This window comes from Rhopilema esculentum, chromosome 2, assembly GCF_057945365.1.
Source record: "Rhopilema esculentum isolate cy_ngs chromosome 2, ASM5794536v1, whole genome shotgun sequence".
Lineage (NCBI taxonomy): Eukaryota > Metazoa > Cnidaria > Scyphozoa > Rhizostomeae > Rhizostomatidae > Rhopilema > Rhopilema esculentum.
In genome coordinates this window covers 5,099,073-5,116,728 of record NC_142816.1, presented here as the reverse complement: position 1 = coordinate 5,116,728, position 17,656 = coordinate 5,099,073, and the positions used below count along the sequence as shown (strand labels likewise).

At 36.1% G+C, this 17,656-nt stretch overlaps 1 protein-coding gene across 1 annotated transcript; it reads left to right on the top strand.

Annotated features, from left to right (window-relative positions):
- Positions 1-455: 455 nt before the first annotated feature.
- Positions 456-17,104, top strand: LOC135695457 (uncharacterized). The gene is made up of 4 exons (XM_065214546.2): positions 456-1,257; positions 4,661-4,743; positions 8,519-10,807; positions 12,613-17,104. Exons 3-4 carry the CDS (start codon positions 8,531-8,533, stop codon positions 13,129-13,131), a joined length of 2,796 nt encoding a protein of 931 aa, XP_065070618.1. The 5' UTR covers positions 456-1,257; positions 4,661-4,743; positions 8,519-8,530; the 3' UTR covers positions 13,132-17,104.
- Positions 17,105-17,656: the final 552 nt, after the last annotated feature.

Sequence of the window (17,656 nt, the reverse complement as noted above, 5' to 3'; positions counted from 1 at the left end):
GGGGGGGGAGGCTGGGGGAGAGCACAGATAGAGTGTTTCTGTTTGATAAATAGTTCACAGCTCATTGCAGCGTTCAGACTATGCAGAGCCTGCCAGAAATCTGTCGAAGCACTTGTCTAGCGATTCAGTAATCCTTCTAAAGCTTCAATAACCTAGAGACATTTTGAACATTTTCTCGAAGCTGTTCAGCACACGTTCAGTTCAGCACGCGCACAGTTCAGCAAGCTAATCTAAACGAGGGGAGAATCACTAACTTTCAAAACGAATGTTTTTTGCCCAATATCGTGAATAAATTTGTGGTGTGTCAATTTGAAACCAATCGGTAAAAAATAAATTTGGACCATCTGGTAATCTGGTAACTGCTATTTATATGGAGGGGGGGGGGGGGGTACATGATGATAGCCTCAATATTTGAGGTCTCTTTGAACCTTGGTCGAAATCTTAAGAGGACCTCTTGAACTGAAGAAAGTACCCCCGGAATTGATGAGAGGTTAAATTATATATATAGAACGCCTCTGGCCATTGGGCATCAACTCTACCACGCCTTTTCAAAGGGTGATTCCAATTACTTTATCACTTAGATGAAAGAGTGAATTGTTACCCTCCGCGATAAGAACATATATGGTTCTGATTCATCAAAATTTATCAGAAAATATGGCTTTCTACTTTGCTTCAAGGATTAATTGTCGAAGTAGTAGACGAGAATGAACAACAAAAAACACATATAAATTAGTTATGGCTAGTATTTCGCTCCGGATACCGGGCTTCGTGTACAAATAATTGAACCCTGTTCTCAATTTACCTTTCGTTTAATTATTCGGGGATTTCTATTAGTTTCGACCTGCAGTTCCAAGAAAATCGCTGAAATGAACCGAATCCAAGTTTCTAAACTCTGCGCGGGTCTCGCAGCTAGGAAGTCGAAACCGATCACCCCTCCTGTCGCTCGTTCTGCGTTCAGGTGCAAGTGTTCACGTTTGTTCGGTTGCGGAAGTACCAAGGTGATTGCGGACAGAGGAACTTAGGTTCCGCTTAGCTGCCATTTTTTTGCAAAGAAACGCCTGGCAAGGTACTTTTTTTTCTGTCGTGCTGACTCACTGATTATCTGTTTTTGGAAGTATATTGAATGGGAGGAAGTGAACCACGAAAGGTTGCCATGAAGTTATGACGTCAATCGATGCACAGGGAAGGCAAACGCAAAGCTGGCAATTTCCAGACAATGTCAGAAGCTTTTGCGATGTAAATACAGCGAGATATTTGGTAAGTAGACAGACAAAATACAACTTTTACCCTCTTAAAGGCAAATGTATAGATTTTCATCAGATACAGGTAAATACCGCGTAGGCTCTGACGTTTGGTTTAGGCCCAAATCTTGATGTCGGAAAAATCTAGAATGAAGCTGTCAATATTTCTAAGCTACCACGCACGGTATTCTAGCAAACACTGGCAAAGTAAATTGACCCAATATGTGGAGACGATTTTTATTCGCCTTTAAGTTTTCTCAAACATTGATTTGTGTAGCTTTGCTAATTTCGAAATGTTAAATCACTCAAATGGTTGAAATAATGAAAAAGGGAAGCAGGGTTGATTAACATATTGGGTAGAGTTAATTAAAAAAATTTATGTAATGAAACATAATGCAAATAACATTTAACTGGATATATAAATTACACGAATGTTTTCGACAGTTTTTTATTTGAGTTTGCAATTGCAATTTTGCGATTATGGTAAAATTAGACAATAAACGCAAAACACTCCCTCTCTTCAAACTAATCTTACTTTAACTGCTTTGTTTAATACATAAATTATTTATTTTGTATAGCAGGTCAGAAGTAGTCAGCATAAAGCTGATGTGGACCTGCTTTAACTAAACCTAGGATAGGAATTTAAAAGTTACAATTTGTTAAACGAAAATAATATTGTTGAATTTTCCGTGGTCAAAGTAACATCTAGTAGTATTTAAAATTATCCAAATCTTTCTTTTTGATTGTTGTTAAGCTATTGAAGCTTGCTGCATCTATTTCTATAGAATGTTTTGAGAGGGTCTTTTTGAAATGTTTATAGTTTTTTATACTCTTTGCACTTTCAGGCAGTCAGTTCCGCAGTAGTGCCGATCTGCTGTATTTCAATGTCTTTTTTTCTTCTTCTGTCTTTGGTCGTGGTACATTAAGTTTCAGAAGCAGCAATTTGTCAAAAGTTTCAAGTAAGGGATTTTAGGAATTTCTTGAACACAGGAGCAAAAGTCCTGGTAAAATTTGGACATTACCTATTAAAAATGTTTTTGATATGTTAAAAAGGTTAACACTAATAGACTAATTATTTTGTTTATCAATCCATTAACCATAACTTATCAACCAATATAAGTTAAGAATCAAACTGAAATTATGTAGTCTAAAATGAATATCATCTTTTCCAGAGTATGGGTTTCAAATATCAATCATTTTATTAGTCTAACATCACATGTAACAAGTAATTTTTATATACAGTAATACAAAATCTTGTAGTATTTAATTCACCATGATTACAACTTATTCTCAAAACAAGTCTGCAATCACCTAAATGTTTGAGCTAGTGCCTAGTCTGACTTTCTTTGATATCCGATTCTAAAAATACTGCACCTTGCTGGAAACAAAACTCCAGTTTCCTCTGTCAAAAGCCACAGTAATTCCACTGAGCCAAGTGGCCTGGCTGGAGAACTCTAAGCTCTTTTCTGCTTTAGAAGCAACATAAATATCGTTAACTAATTTTATCAAACTTTGTTTATTTAGTGCCAGCAACTTTGTTTGTATTTCTTTAGCATTTCATTTCATTTCAAAATTCTACTAAATACTGAAATTTGCAACAATTAACAAGGATTACATAACAAGATTACAAAAAAAGAAGAACAAAAAATTGCTATAAATAATTACAGAAAATTAATGGAAATTTTTATGGAGGGGAACTTCTTAAAGAGGGGCTCTCTCAATAGATAAACTAATTGAGGATAACCTAATGTTTAGCATAATCAATTCATTGTGTAGCACATTTGGCAGTGTAGTAATTGGCAGGGACCCTAGAGCATATTACCGATTGAGGGGGCTAAAACGTTTTTGGGGGGCTAAAAATGCTAAAAACCAAGAGCAAAGCAATTTCTGTATTGTTTTAAGTACATTTTGGAAATCATTGGGGGCTAAAACCCCCAGTAGCCCTCCCTATTCCGTGGTCCCTGGTGATTAGCTGGTTTCTTGAAATAGAAGTTAAATGCTTTCTTTACTGATTTCCTTGGGTGATTAGTAAACTGTGAATTACTTGAACCCCTAATAAGTCAAACTGATTTTGCATTCCCCTCAAACTTTAAACAAAACTTTCTATAAAAATCCCCCTGATAACTTAAACCCCCTTGGAGTTAATTGTGGTGTTTAATTTGGAAGTTAAATTTAGGTGTAATTTTAAGTTAATCAGTAGCCTTAAAGGAATATATGGAGAAATATTTTAATCCTTTTAGCAATTTGGATACAAATGAAACTTATCAGAGAAAGCATCTGTTTGGTCTTTAATTGTCTTTAAATGTTTTTAATGCATTAATCTTTAAATGTTTTCTATTTGTTCAACCCTCTAATTCAAACATTGCGGACTTTTACAGTTGCCAGTTGTTAAACCAAAGAAGTCTTAATTTATTTCTAAAAGTATATATATAATTGCAATAATTTCTAGTGACTGTTCTTTGTTTCTAGTGAGAAGAATCTCTGATTTAAGTCGTATTTCATAATTGAGCAATGTTTTCTCATCTGTATACTTTCCTCAGATTATGTTGTTTTTGTCTTGAGAAACAACATTAATGCATTAGGTTCTACAAATTCAGGCCTTTACCAGAAAGGCGCTTGATCAAAAACAGCACTTAAGGTGCACTTGAAAACAACAATGGAGAGCAGTTTAATGAGCATCTGAAAATTCAGGCCTTGCCATAAAGAAAAATATTTTGACAATAATGATCTTCAAACTCAAGCTGTCATCTCAAAATACCACAATAATATGATTTCTAAGAATTTCACAAAAGTTTATTTCACCAATCATTTTGATGACATTTTATGACAGTTTTTTTAAGGCTACATCTGCAAGAATAAATTGTAAAATGAAAATCTCTATTCATCAAAAATACAAATGTATGCAAATAATTTGATAGTTGAATCATTTGTAAATGCAATTATATATTTGGGAATGCCTTGATTGTTTGGATGTAAAAAATTTGCATTTTCATTTAGAGGAAAATGCAATTTTTAGAAAATGGGTGTGTGTAGTAATAGCATGATACCTGCTCACATGATACTGTTTACAAAAAATACCACACAATATTATACCAGGGCTGTGGTGCTATGGGAGCTCAATCCACATCATCACTGCAAAAAAGGAGCTGTTTTTTATTTTTGCTCTTATTTTGCAACATTTTGTACATCTTCCAAAGATGACCAGAAGGCAATTTATTTAAAAGCATGAAATATAGGATCTTGTGTTTTTTTAAGAGCTCCTTCTAGCACCTACATTTTGCTTAGAGCAAGGCCTGATAATTTGCCTGGAATTATCATGTTTGAAGGTTTAAAAAAAATGTTCTAATATGCTGTATGTTGAAAGCATCTTTTAATACAAAAGTATTTGATTATGTAACCCCTGTATTTTTGCTTTTCAGGTATGATTGGAACATCTGTTGCAAAGTGGGATCATTTGCATTGTTGGATTATGAAATGAAATTCTGTGACAAATCTTACTAAAGTAAGTCTTATTGTGGTTGTATATCCTTTTTTGTAGTGGATATGGGGACTGTCTTATAAAATTCCTGGAGCAAAAAGGAACTGCTTTACTAACTACAAATCTGGTGTTGTGTAATGAAGTTTTTGATATACTAATGGCTCAGGAAGAGGCAAAGAATAATATATTTTTTTCTCCAGAAAACCCATTTACGTTCCATACCAGTTGTATTCTTCACTGTTATACCAACAACCAACATCATCTTGCAATTTTACTTAGGACCCTGTTTTTGTAGCAAAAATCCTCTTTGCCAGATAGGTATATTAATGTCCCCTTTTTTTCAAATGCAAGGTTTCTCCTAGTGCCATGTCTTTCACATCAAAAAATTGTTGCTCATTCCCTTTTAAGGCCTCTCTGCAGACTCTGTCACAAGTTTTAGGCAAGGCTGTAGCTACGGGAGTCATGGAGATGTGATATCCTCTTTGAGAAATATTCTGTTTTGAAAATGAACATTTTTACCTTACCTCATAATTTTTGTTGCACCAGACAGAATGAATGTACTAGCACACTGATGCTGGGATATTGAGAACTGGGCTTTTAACCCTTGGTGGATTAAAAAATCTGTCACTTCAGAATCTTAAATATCATTTTACATGAAAATTTGATTCATTGGGATAACTTCAAATAGCAATTACTCAAACCTATAATCTGTGTGCAAAGAAGGTCAGAGGCTCACTTAAACTTTTTATGCATGGTGGGGGGAGGGGGAGGAGGGGAAGCAGGAGGAGGTCCATTCAGTAATTATAGATAATAATTTTTTTTATTCTTGTGATCCAATACTTTTGGTACCTGATTAACAATATACCTTTTGATACTTGTGGATTCAATCAGCACAAAATGAAATAAAAATCATATAAAGAAAGGAATTTTGCCATAAGATGCTTAACCAAATGCATCAGTTGGATTTGAATATTGTTGCGTATCTCTCTTCCAACAACTGATGGAATGAATCCGGCCTCTCAACCCAACCACCACCATCCCCCTTCCCCAGTTTTTGGGTACAACCATAATTTTTAGTTATAGTGTGGAAACTTGTGTCCGCAGGATTTCAAATCAAATATATTTGATAAAACTATACAAAATGGAAATAGAACCGTTACCTAAAAAATATATATTTATTGAATATATAAATTTAAAATTTTTTTGCGGTACAGAATTTGAAAATGGCTTCGAAAAAAGCAAACATTTTACAACATACTAAAAGCTTTTTCGTCTGACACTCCTCAGAGCATAAAACGTCAGAATAGGTTCCGAAAAAACACGATGGAAAAATATATACCCAGTTGTGGATCGAAATAGGCCAATCAGAAAAACGCAAGCACAAGACCGGTATAGTTGACCAATCAGTGCCGCGAGCCTAAAGAAAAATTACCAAGATTAGGCAAGCCATAACCAATTGTTTCTTTGCTGTCAATCCTCGGATTGTTTACAGCACTAGGAGAGCCCTTCCATCCATTCAAAAGGATTGCGTTCCTACCAAACAAAAAAGTTCCGTCATTTATGAATTTACGTGCCAGTGTGATTCTGGCTACGTAGGACGCACAACCCAAAGATTGGGGGATAGGATAAAACAGCATGTTCCTTCCAACATACGAAACAAAACTGCCCCTCAAAGAGAACAGCCTCCTCGATCTTGTAGGTCTAGAAACACTGTTAAAACAAGTGATTCTGCCATTGGTCAACATCTTTCAGACAACCCAGATTGTGCAAAACTCTATAATGACGACATGTCTCGGATAATTGGCAGAGCCCGGTCGTCCTTCCATCTAGCAGTTTTGGAGTCAATCTACATAAAAACGAAAAAGCCGCCATTGTGTAGACAAAAGGAGTTCGTTTTCTCTCTTGGACTCCATTGGTAATTTTTCTTTAGGCTCGCGGCACTGATTGGTCAACTATACCGGTCTTGTGCTTGCGTTTTTCTGGTTGGCCTATTTCGATCCACAACTGGGTATATATTTTCCCATCGTGTTTTTTCGGAACCTATTCTGACGTTTTATGCTCTGAGGAGTGTCAGACGAAAAAGCTTTTAGTATGTTGTAAAATGTTTGCTTTTTTTCAAAGCCATTTTCATATAAATTTACCAAAATTGAAGATTTTGTTTGACCTGAGGCTTAGTTTCTTTGACAAAAGGGCAACAGCCGGTCGCCATACCCTACTTAAGTCTTTCAGATCTTTTTTATCAATTTTTGCAAACCAGAACATTGATTAAATCATGAAATTAAACGAGGAGACATTTGGCTTTGTTCAACCACAGACAAATTCACTTCCTGATCTTAGTTGTGTCTTCTTTTTTGCCAGTATTTGCAGCAGACCTTATTAATCTGCGCAAGCGCACGAGCAGCGCTCGTAGGCACAAAATTCATATTCAGGAATTTTTGAATCTGTTTTTATTTGCCTTTATTGTATTACAGTCATGTTTTCTTTAAACATCTTTTTTGCCATTGAAATTGAATGGTCAAATAGAGTATAAAAGGTAGTAGTTGCAAGTCTATATTACTAAAATGACAGAAGGTCCTTATTCTTAAGGCACCATTTGATTCTGAAAATAAAGTTTGCTCTTTGTTTCTTTTCCTCTATTATGTCTTGGTGGTAGATATGATTAACAACTATTGTAAAACTCACTCGTGCATGGTAGGCTGAAAAAAGCACACTCCCTTAAGTTAAAGTCTTCAAGCATTTGAACCTGGTAGCCATCGATTTTTGACGTATTTGATCAAAATTTCATGGTACACTTCCAAATTATCCATTTAAAACAAAATTTTTTGACAATTAGTGAAAAACATAAGCAAGCCTCTATTTCGTCAATTTTTGGAGTGACAGCACTTTCATTTTAAAAGTAGCAAATCTTACAAGCATGATAAACTCAAAGCTAAAAAACAGAATCCTAATAAGATGCTTCTTATAATAAGACATTTCAATGAAAGTAATCGGGAAAATAACCTTTGATGGCTATTTTTCATATCTTTGAAATGAGAAAAGCCCAGTGTAATATGGAAATTCTTGCAACCTTTGCCAAGGAAGCGAATGTAAAACCCTAAAATTTAGAAACCGTGAAAGAAGATGTTGTAAACAAAACTGCTTCATTAAAAGTGAAGCTTTTATGATATTGAAAAGCGTTTTTACTGAAGATGTCTTTATTTGATGAATTCGATAACAACGATAGGGCTACTTGACAACCCAAAACAACCCGCAGATAAAAACTGGTAGCATTTATTATGTCATCTGTTCAGTTTTACATGTAGTTACATGTAGTTCATGATGATATTGATAAGGTATATGCTTTTGACAAACGTAAGTTGGTGTAGCAGCACTGAGCGTAACAGGGAGGTTCTCAATTTATAGGGTGCAACTTATGACTATAAATTGCTCCCTATTATAAATGAGCCCTGATTTGCAGATGTTTTACAATTGTGCATATCAAACCCAAAGAAAGAAACAAATTAATTTCTTTTCTTTCCAGCTGCACATTTTCTATCAAATATCTCTAGGCTCAAAACTATGTTTTTCTATGCGACAGGAATTTCTAGGGTTCAAGGATCTCCTAACACAAAAAATTCCAAATAAGTACAATTGTCACCATATTTTTACTTATTCTTATTATGCAAAGCTAGATCTGTTATTGTCTCCTACACTTTTTTCCCCTGCACACATTTAAGGCTAATCCATTGTAACAAACCTGAAATATATTTTTCTGTATTACATGAAAAGGTATGCAGTTTTTGCTTTTCTATACTTCTAGATCGTAAAATGAATGAGAATTTGTAACATGCAGTCTAAGGAAAAGGGGAACGCTTCAAAAGTTCGGTTCTTTTTACCAGACTCCGTTTACAACCATTCGCATAAAATAAGGTTTATAACACCGGCTGGTCAAATTAACCGCCAAAGTGCTTCTGATACATCCCCATTGTCACTGAACAAGAAAATCCTGAATTTCAAAAAGGATATACAAAAACTGAAGTTGAAAATGTCAATGAACAAGGATTCGGCAGCAGAGACAGAAAAAAGTGAGGAGTCAAGTCGAGAGAGTGAAGAAGGCAGCTCAAGTCGGTCCAACAGATTTCCAAAAAGCTCAGACTGCTTGCCATTTGCTCGGCAGACTGCATCGAATGTGACCAGAAATGACCAATCTATGGACAGGGAAGCTGGACGATCGGAACGAGCATCAAATTCCATATTTGCTAAGCCTAATGTGCAGCCAAGATTATTTTTTGTTACTCCGAATAGGCCGGTAGCACCATCTATGAATTCAAATCAAGGAAGGATTGAAAGCAAAGGAACTACAAGCTTAAGGCCTTCAGAACTAGGCCAAGACAATGAAAATGGGCATTACAGTAAACAAAACAACACTGCTTCTGTATTGCGCAATGAGCCTAAAAATCTCTATTTGAAACAGTGGACTAATAGCTCCAAGCAAGTCCCGTATTCATCTTTAGAAATTAGACCGAGAACGGAAGGAGGTAGGACACAAGATGAAACATACACTTATCGTTCTGACCTTGATAGAAACAGCTCAATATCACCGAAAGACCGTACCGAATATGTCGGTCTTCAGTCTCTAAACAGCCGGTCTCACACTATTCCTAATGTGCCTAGCACCCAAGAGACAAGGAAGACTGTTCTTGTTCACAAAACATCAAGAGCCTCTGATAATACTGTTTCATATGGTGATTCAGTTGGGGGGTTAAATATGACGCTAGGGGAAGGAAGAGATACACATATAAGACAAGCGGAGCATTTAAGAGTTGATAAAACTAGAAAATTACACTCTGATACGACTGAAACAACTCCGGGTTACCAATTTTTCCAGATGAAACGGTCACCAGTGACTTATGATTCCGGTACAGCTTATGAGCCAAGTAGCAAGCTACCTAGGTTGGTCGAGCGTAGCCCGGAATCTGACGCTCAAAAGGTCCGGTTGATAGGCAAAAAAGACTTGGCAGCTAATGCGGACTATGCAAGCAAATATATTTCAACAAAAACTTCATTCTCAGCTGCAGGCGACCCTACCCTTGTTAAAAACGAAAAGGGCTTTCAGCGGCAAGAATCCCCTAGACTAATTGGAAACTGGCAATCGAGTAGTAAAGTTCAGTCCATAAATCGCGAGGTCGATAGAGAACAGTTTTATTTACAAAGTAAAACGTCAAGCAGCCCTGCACAATGCAACTGTCAAGAGTGTATAAGCTATGGTTTGGGCAAAAATTGCTACCCGGCAAAAAGCTACTTAGCCCCGAAGGTAGCAGATGGTTTGATGAAAAAGCCGAAAAGTCCCAGGTTTAGTGACGATTATAACCCTACTTCGAGATATGGTTTGTCAGAAACCATGGTAAAGGACAGAGGCTCTTTTTACGAGCAGAGGCCGACTTTTCATGGTGGTAGATCGGAGCATTTTGCTACAGGGAATAGTCTTCATGTACTTAAAAACATCGACGAGAGATCGCGAATTTACGACAACGTGAAGAAGACGAGCAGCTTGATGTTCTTTAGAGACTATTCGCCAAACTCACCCCATGGTGATATTAGAAATGAAAAGTATAACCCTCTTACTGTCTGTATTAATGAAGCAGACGATGTTAAATTCAAGCGGAAAATTAGTGACAAGACGCATGACGTTTGCGTGACTAATTCCCCGAATAGAATTGCGGAACCCGGAAGTTTTAGTTCCAGGAACCAAGTTTCTCCGGGTCTTATAGGTTCGAATGGAGATGGTTTCAGAACTAGTTTATTGCAGTCACCGGTATCGTCGTTACCAAAAATGCAGAAGGCAAATTCAGATAAAGTGAGAAAAAGCCATGTTATTGTAAGTTATTACTATCCAAAGCATCAAAGAGTTCTCCAAATGGGAGACTCAATCTCACATTACGAGGGTGTTGAGTACCAAATCTATAACAAGTCTTTCGAAGTGGAGAGGGCAATGCCAATTGAGGAAAGGCCCGATTTCCAGCAGCATAGGATCTGCTCTCTACCAAATTCTGCCAAGAGCATAGCTGTAGGAATTACGTCACCCCTTGCGGGAGGATATGAACAAAAGGTATGTTGTTTGATTTGTTTTTCGGCTGAAATTCAACGCGGGTAACTCGCAGATAAACCGCAGGGTGCGACAAGCCTACATTTAGCTGGCTCATTGAATGCTCACAATTTCTTCTTTATTGATTGTTGTGTTATGAATAATGCAGCCTTGTGGCCTTTTTTTGAGTGATGTTGCAATGAAAAATCATGATTAGGGGTAATGAAGCATTTTTGACTCGAAAGGGCACGAAATCAACTTCTGTAAAGAAAAAATGACGAAGAGCATGATCTCAATAACTCACGCAATACCTTTTCGAAACTCCAAAACCAATTTGTTAGTTCGCTTGACAGGAAATTAGGGGGCCTTTCCAGAAGTTTCCAGACATTCAGGGGCACCGGAGAGAAAGGCACTGACGCATGTGCCCCCTTACTCTCTAGTAGACGGGGCAAATGGAATAAAAATCCCCTTTAATAAAACGCTTTGATTTTTTTATATAAATCATCAAATTTTTCAAGGCAAGTAACTTAAAAGACTAGTTCCTTTTTCAATTGATTCTATCTTTTGATGACGACGTTACTGAAAACGGGGGAAACTTCTTGCGATAGAAAGTTTTGCTGCCAAAACATATCGAAATAAAAATTAAAGTAACGAAGCTCCGAGTTATCATCAAAATACCATTGTCTTGAAGCGTCCTTTTATGCCTCCCAGGTGGAGAAGAAAAGCCGATAGTCTTCTAATAAATGAGACATTCCTCGTCTTGTCAGTTTTTCTTTTTCATGTCTACTTTCTACGTTCACATCTTTTTTAAGTCTTGTTTTTCAAGTTGTGTACTTTCAAGTCTTCTTCTTTCAAGACTTCTTCTTTTCTGTTTTTTCTTTCCTTCAAGTCTTCCTTTGTGGCTTTGTTGTCTTGATTTCCTTCAAGTCTTCTACTTTTAAATTTTCTTCTTTTCACTCTTTTTCTTTAAATGCTTGTTCTTCTTTTTCTTTCTTGGCTTGTTAAACCTTTTTAAGCTATGATATTATTTCATCTTACGGAGTCTAGAAAAGTGCCCAGCTTTCCTCCGCACTAATTTCCTCTTTGGGAACCTTTCCTCTTTCAAGTTTTTGAAATCATACTGAAAAACAAAAAAAGGAAGGGGGTTTGAGCATGGTACTTTAGTTTCTTTTGTCTTCTTTAGCCTTTCTCAAAGTCTTTGGCTGCTTGACCTCCATGTTTTCAAGGTTCTGCTTCAAGTACAGTAGGTAGTCGAGTGCCCCTCCCCTCCTTAGAAAGGAACTTTTCACCGTTGAATGCACTCATTTTTTATAAGAAACAAAGGTCGATGCTGAGTCCTCATTGTTTCTTAAGATTTTCTCAATTATGATGTCATGAATGATGTAATTAAGGGGTATGAATACCTTCGAAAACCCATAATTTGCAGCTCTAAAACTTTATGTACAACTAGACCCTAGTACTCTAGTTTAACACATCAGATTGAAGAAGAATAAATTTTCTACTGTGACACCCGCCTTAGTTTTACAGATGCGCCCTTTAGATGTGGGAAGTTTATTTTTGTCCCTTGTGTCTTAAATTCTAGGCCACCAGGGCAATCATGTTTTGGATTTTACAAATTGTCGTTGTTCTCAGTTTTAGAACGATTTAATAGTTTCTTAATTTTTTTGCTTCGAGTGCTGGAGTTTCTTAATTTGCTCTGACTGTCCGGTACTCGTTTCTTATAGCCAGTTTTTTATGAAAAAATGAGTGTACATTTTTATCGTTAAAGATTGGCATTTCGTGTATGTGTGGCCTAAATAAATATCTAAACAATCCAATTCAACCAATAGGTTTCTGCTGTTGCTAGGCCAACGACAGCTGACAGTATAACAGGGAGCAAACCGACCGTGATTTCAAGGTCGTCAGTCGTTTCAGAAACGCCACCGATTGCCTCTCCATCATCCGGATCTTTGGAAACCGAAAGAGAAATTGATGAAACCGACAGTGCTCTGAGTGTCAGCGACAGTGAGGATGATAATGGCAGATTTCGTTCTAGTCAACCGGATGCTTCGCAGGGTTCTGCAAAAGACTGGACCCAGAAGAAGTCGGGTGGTCCGAGGCTGTATCGATTTTTGCTTGAGCTTCTGGAGCAGCCTGATCGATATCCATGTGTTCAGTGGGTTAATAAAGAAGAACGGATGTTCAAGTTTTTGGACTCGAACCACGTAGCAAAATTATGGGGAAAGCGGAAAAATAGACCTCATATGAAATATGAGAACTTTGCACGTTCCTTGAGGTGCTATAAAAATAGAGGGATTTTGAGAAAACCACGACAGAAATTGGTTTACCAGTTTGGAGAAGGCTGGTAGTAGATTTGCTTAGAATAAGGCTGTATGTGTTAACTTTAGATTTTGTAATCAAGCGGAAATAGCTGTAAATCTATATTTTTATGTTTTATATGAAAACTTAATATTCCTCTTTTTCTGTTTGGAATAAAAACCTAAATCAATAGCATCATGTCATGATATGTGTTTCAGAATTTCCGGCTTTAACAACTATTTTTGCCCGACGATTTTGTTTTAGCAATAATTATTAACTCATAAAAAAAATTATTTTTAAGACCAAGTGCATAAAGGCCTTTGAGTTGGGTTTTCTGTACGAAAGGCCTTTCCACCACCTTTTATAATAACATTGATATCTTTATAGCTAAATTTTCACAATTATCATAATCTATGAGTATTGATCGAATTATATTGTTGTATAACAAAGTGGCTATTGATACGTTGATAGCAATAGTCCAGTAGATGCAAGTTGAGTATTGCATTGATAGCATTTCTGTTAATGGTACAATTGAGCCATCTCTTACCTTTTTTATCAAGTAATTGAACGTTATTTTCATTCCCTCTTGTTAGGATATATCCTAGAAGATCTCAGAATTTTTTTAATCTAAATGAAAACACCATTAAGAGTATAAAGCGTGCCCCTTTTAAGCGCTTGTATCATAAGCAAGTGTAGGTTTTACTCTTTTCATGCCTGAGTGAAGTTAAATATTCATTAAAGACTTTAATCTTGCAGAAAATTTCCATAGAGTTTAAACTAGTTTTGGCGAACTCTTTTAAACGAGAAATGTGGGTCTGTAGCATGAAGAACTTGATGTAACAACATCGAGCACCTCAATCTTCTGATTGAATTTTTTCTGCACATACAAAATCGTATTGACGAATTCGTTTTGAAGTCGACTGTATTTTGTAAGGTGATGTCTGATGTTGTGGAAATGTCAAGTTGTATTAATGTACTCTACGCTAAGGCTGAGTCAGACCACTCCCCAGGGGTGTAGTGCTGTCAAAATAACAAGGGGGAGGGTCTTGCGCAAAACACTACGAAAAACGATAGCAAAAGTGAAAATTGGCTACTTTTCGGCATTAACAGAGCCCCCTGGCACTACGCCCATGCCGCTTCCTATGTATTTTTTGTATGTAATAAATTATAGCCTAAGTTTGATTGTTCAGACTCTACTTTTACTTGAAATTAAGATTTGATGTTATCCATAATGCTCTTGTGAGTTTTTGAAATTGTTCTCATCAAAATTGATTTCTAGAATGTTTTATGCCTGAAACTAGCACTGTATCGTCTGGTGATTTCTTGGATGCTCTTGAGGGCGTGATAGTTAGTATCAGCAAGATAAAATATTTCTTTGGAAACCCCAAATATTTGTAAATAATTATACGCAAGCTCTGACAGGATACGCTTTCTAAGCGATCAACGAATGAAATAGTTAGGCTTCAAACAATTACTATCATGGAATTGTCTAGTTTCCATACTGTTCGACCTGATAGTCATAAATAAGCATGATTTATAGTCATAAATTAGCATGATTAATTATTTCAAGTAGAGGGTTAGGGTGAGGGTTAGGTTTAAGGCAAACTTATTACGTCATCAGGTCGAGCAGTATGGAATCTAAACAGCTCTGATTATCATTGGCTTAAAAGTTCTAGCGCAACCGGCATGCTTTGCGATCATATTTTTAAAACCGGCTTAATATCGTACTGCATGAAAATAGAAAGCACGACCAATTTCTCAAGACAGCTGCCGCTAAGCATGCCGGTTGCGCAAGAGCCTTTAAACGCCAATCAACAAATAGTATTCTTGTGTTTGAGCTGTGTCAGAGTTTGCTTGCAAAAAGTGATTGTTGTCTTCTAAGAACGATTATCTTGGTCTATACTTATCATTAAGCATTTTAAAATCATTTATGCAATCCTGTGGAGGGACTTTCTTTTGAATTTGTGGTGATTTGTTGTTGCGAACAATCTTTGCTGGAAAGATCGTTAGTGAAGTCGGGTAGACAAAACAGCTGAATATTCACGTTTGCTTGACTTCAATTGCTTAACTTATTGTAACAAATTTCGCACAGAATAGGGTCCCTCATAGAGAGCAGTCAGACGATCCCTAAGTGCGTTCAGGGGAATCAATAGAAACCACGTTTTCTTTGACTGACAATACCCGAGGGGCAAATCACTGCTTAAAATCACGTACGCTCTCAAGAATAATCACAAATGAGTCGCATTAATAAAAAAATCAAATTAATCACAAAGTATAACATCAATCATAAAAGTTACTTAAAACAAATATTAGAATCCTTGCCTAATTTTATCCGCATATGTTATTGAAAAATTCATTGATACAGAGGTGGATCCAGACAATTCACGATTTCGCAGTTGCAACTGTTACATTTATGGGAAATGATTTATGTCAGATTCTTGTAATTTCTACAGATAAAGTTTGATAATCAAGTTCCATATTTCTGGAACCTGTAACTTTTTATATCGGTAAAAGTTTCAGGAATGACAGTTTAATTTCCCAATAGCGACATCACTTGCGGAGGCAGAGAACAGAGTACATGCATTTGTCTTAATGTCTTTTACAAGGTGTTCAACAGCTGTTCACTGTTTTTCATTCCAGGCAATTTGGATCCATGTTGCTAATGCTATTGTTCAGAAAAGATAGCTTTTTGATGCATATTCAAATTCTTTAGAAAAAAGTTGACGGCCCACAGAAAAGAGCACTTGCATTTGTCTTAATGTCTCATTCAAAGTGATCAACAACTTTTCGCTGTTTTTCATTCCAGGCAATTTGCCTCCATGTTACTAATGCTACTGTTCAGTAAAGATAGCTTTTTTGATGCATATTCAAATTCTTATGACGAAAATAGCAGCCCACAGAACAGAAAACATGCATTTGCTTTAATTTCTTTTACAAGGTGTTCAACAACTGTTCACTGTTTTTCATTCCAGGCTATTTGGATCCATGTTGCTAATGCTAATGTTCAGGAAAGATAGCTCTTTTGATGCAAATTCAAATTCTTATGACGAAAGTTGATGGCCCACAGAAAAGTTCACATGCATTTGTCTCATTCAAAGTAATCAATAACTTTTCACTGTTTTTCACTTCAGGCTACTGTCACCAACCTACAATATTGATTTAATATTTTGCTTATGCTGCTGTTCAGAAAAGATATCTCTGTTTTTAGTTGTTAATGTTTTTTTAAACTTTTGCACCTTTTTCGTTTGCAAATCTGCAACGGTCAAATTTTTTCTGGGTCAACCCCTGTCCTGAACTGCTAATTTTTCTTTTTCAATTTCATATGGTGTGTTGCAAAATCGTTGACGACGTTTATTGAGCATGAAATTATTTCAGAGCACTTTTGAATCTGATTCAGTCTCTAAAAAATCAAAAATTAATCAAATTAATCACCTTTATCACTAAAAATCAAATTAATCACACACAAAATTGATTCAATCACAAATTAATCACTAGCGATTATTAATCTCGTACACCATTTTAAGAGTAATTTGCCCCTCGACAATACCCATACACCGTAGCAAGTCCACCATTGGTACCAGATCCTCAAGAAACCCGGGATACGCTAGTGAAGATCGTTACGATGAAGAAGAAGTGGACGCGAAAGAGATGAAATGAGGGGAAGAAGTTTTTTTCTGATCCTCAGTCAAATAAATCTTTCGGTGATTGCGCAGCATTTCCGTTAGATGTGATTGGTTTTTTCTATAAGCTTGGTGAATTTGAAGCTTAATTAATTGCATAATTAAGTCAAGAATTGATTAATTTTGTAATTTGATCATAGTTGCATTCATTGTTTAAAATTTTCTTTAGATTGTTTGGTATAATGGTAGAATAAATTGAATTTGAAATTATGATACTGAAGTAAGGATTGACAATTTGCTCTTTCAAGTCTACATGATTACAGACACCATTTGAGATCACATATCCGAGCTTGATTGACATTTTTAAGTTTAATCAATCATTCTAGGATCTAAGAAATAAATATGTTTTTACTAACATGTCTGCTAAGTATGGAACTGAGACAGACTTAAAATTAGTTGCAGTCAGATTGTTAATGACATATCCGTCAAAATAAAGTGTGGCAATGCTGAAATCAGGCAAAAAGACGTTTTCATTCCTATCCTTCTCAAATTTTGCACCCAGTATAAACCAAATCTAGGATTCAATACTGTGATATACTAATTTTCTTCGGACCATTATGCTCGCTCAGGCTTAAAAGATTCTTTCTACTTCTCTCGCTTTTATGCTAATGAAATCGACATAAAACTTTCATAACATAAGAGGGATTTATCAGCACTTTCGTCAAATGACCGCTTGCTCTAAACACACCAAATTTCGGGACACAACGTCTTATGCCAAGGTCAAGTAAGAGTCAGTGGATAAAACGTAATTTTTCAAAATTTTGTACTTTAAAAACATGTCTCTAACAGCTGCACATAAGCATGTTACTTTTAATCTGTTGAATACTGAAAGGTGATTTTTGTCTGTATTCAATTAATTTTTCACTGAAGAGATTTTGATCTCCAGGAAATCGAA

Excerpts from the sequence above, each read along its gene's own strand:
- LOC135695457 (XM_065214546.2), top strand. The coding sequence starts at position 8,531 with ATGAGAATTTGTAACATGCAGTCTAAGGAAAAGGGGAACGCTTCAAAA. Across the intron at positions 10,808-12,612 it reads CGGGAGGATATGAACAAAAG|GTTTCTGCTGTTGCTAGGCC; the intron begins GTATGTTGTTTG and ends TTCAACCAATAG.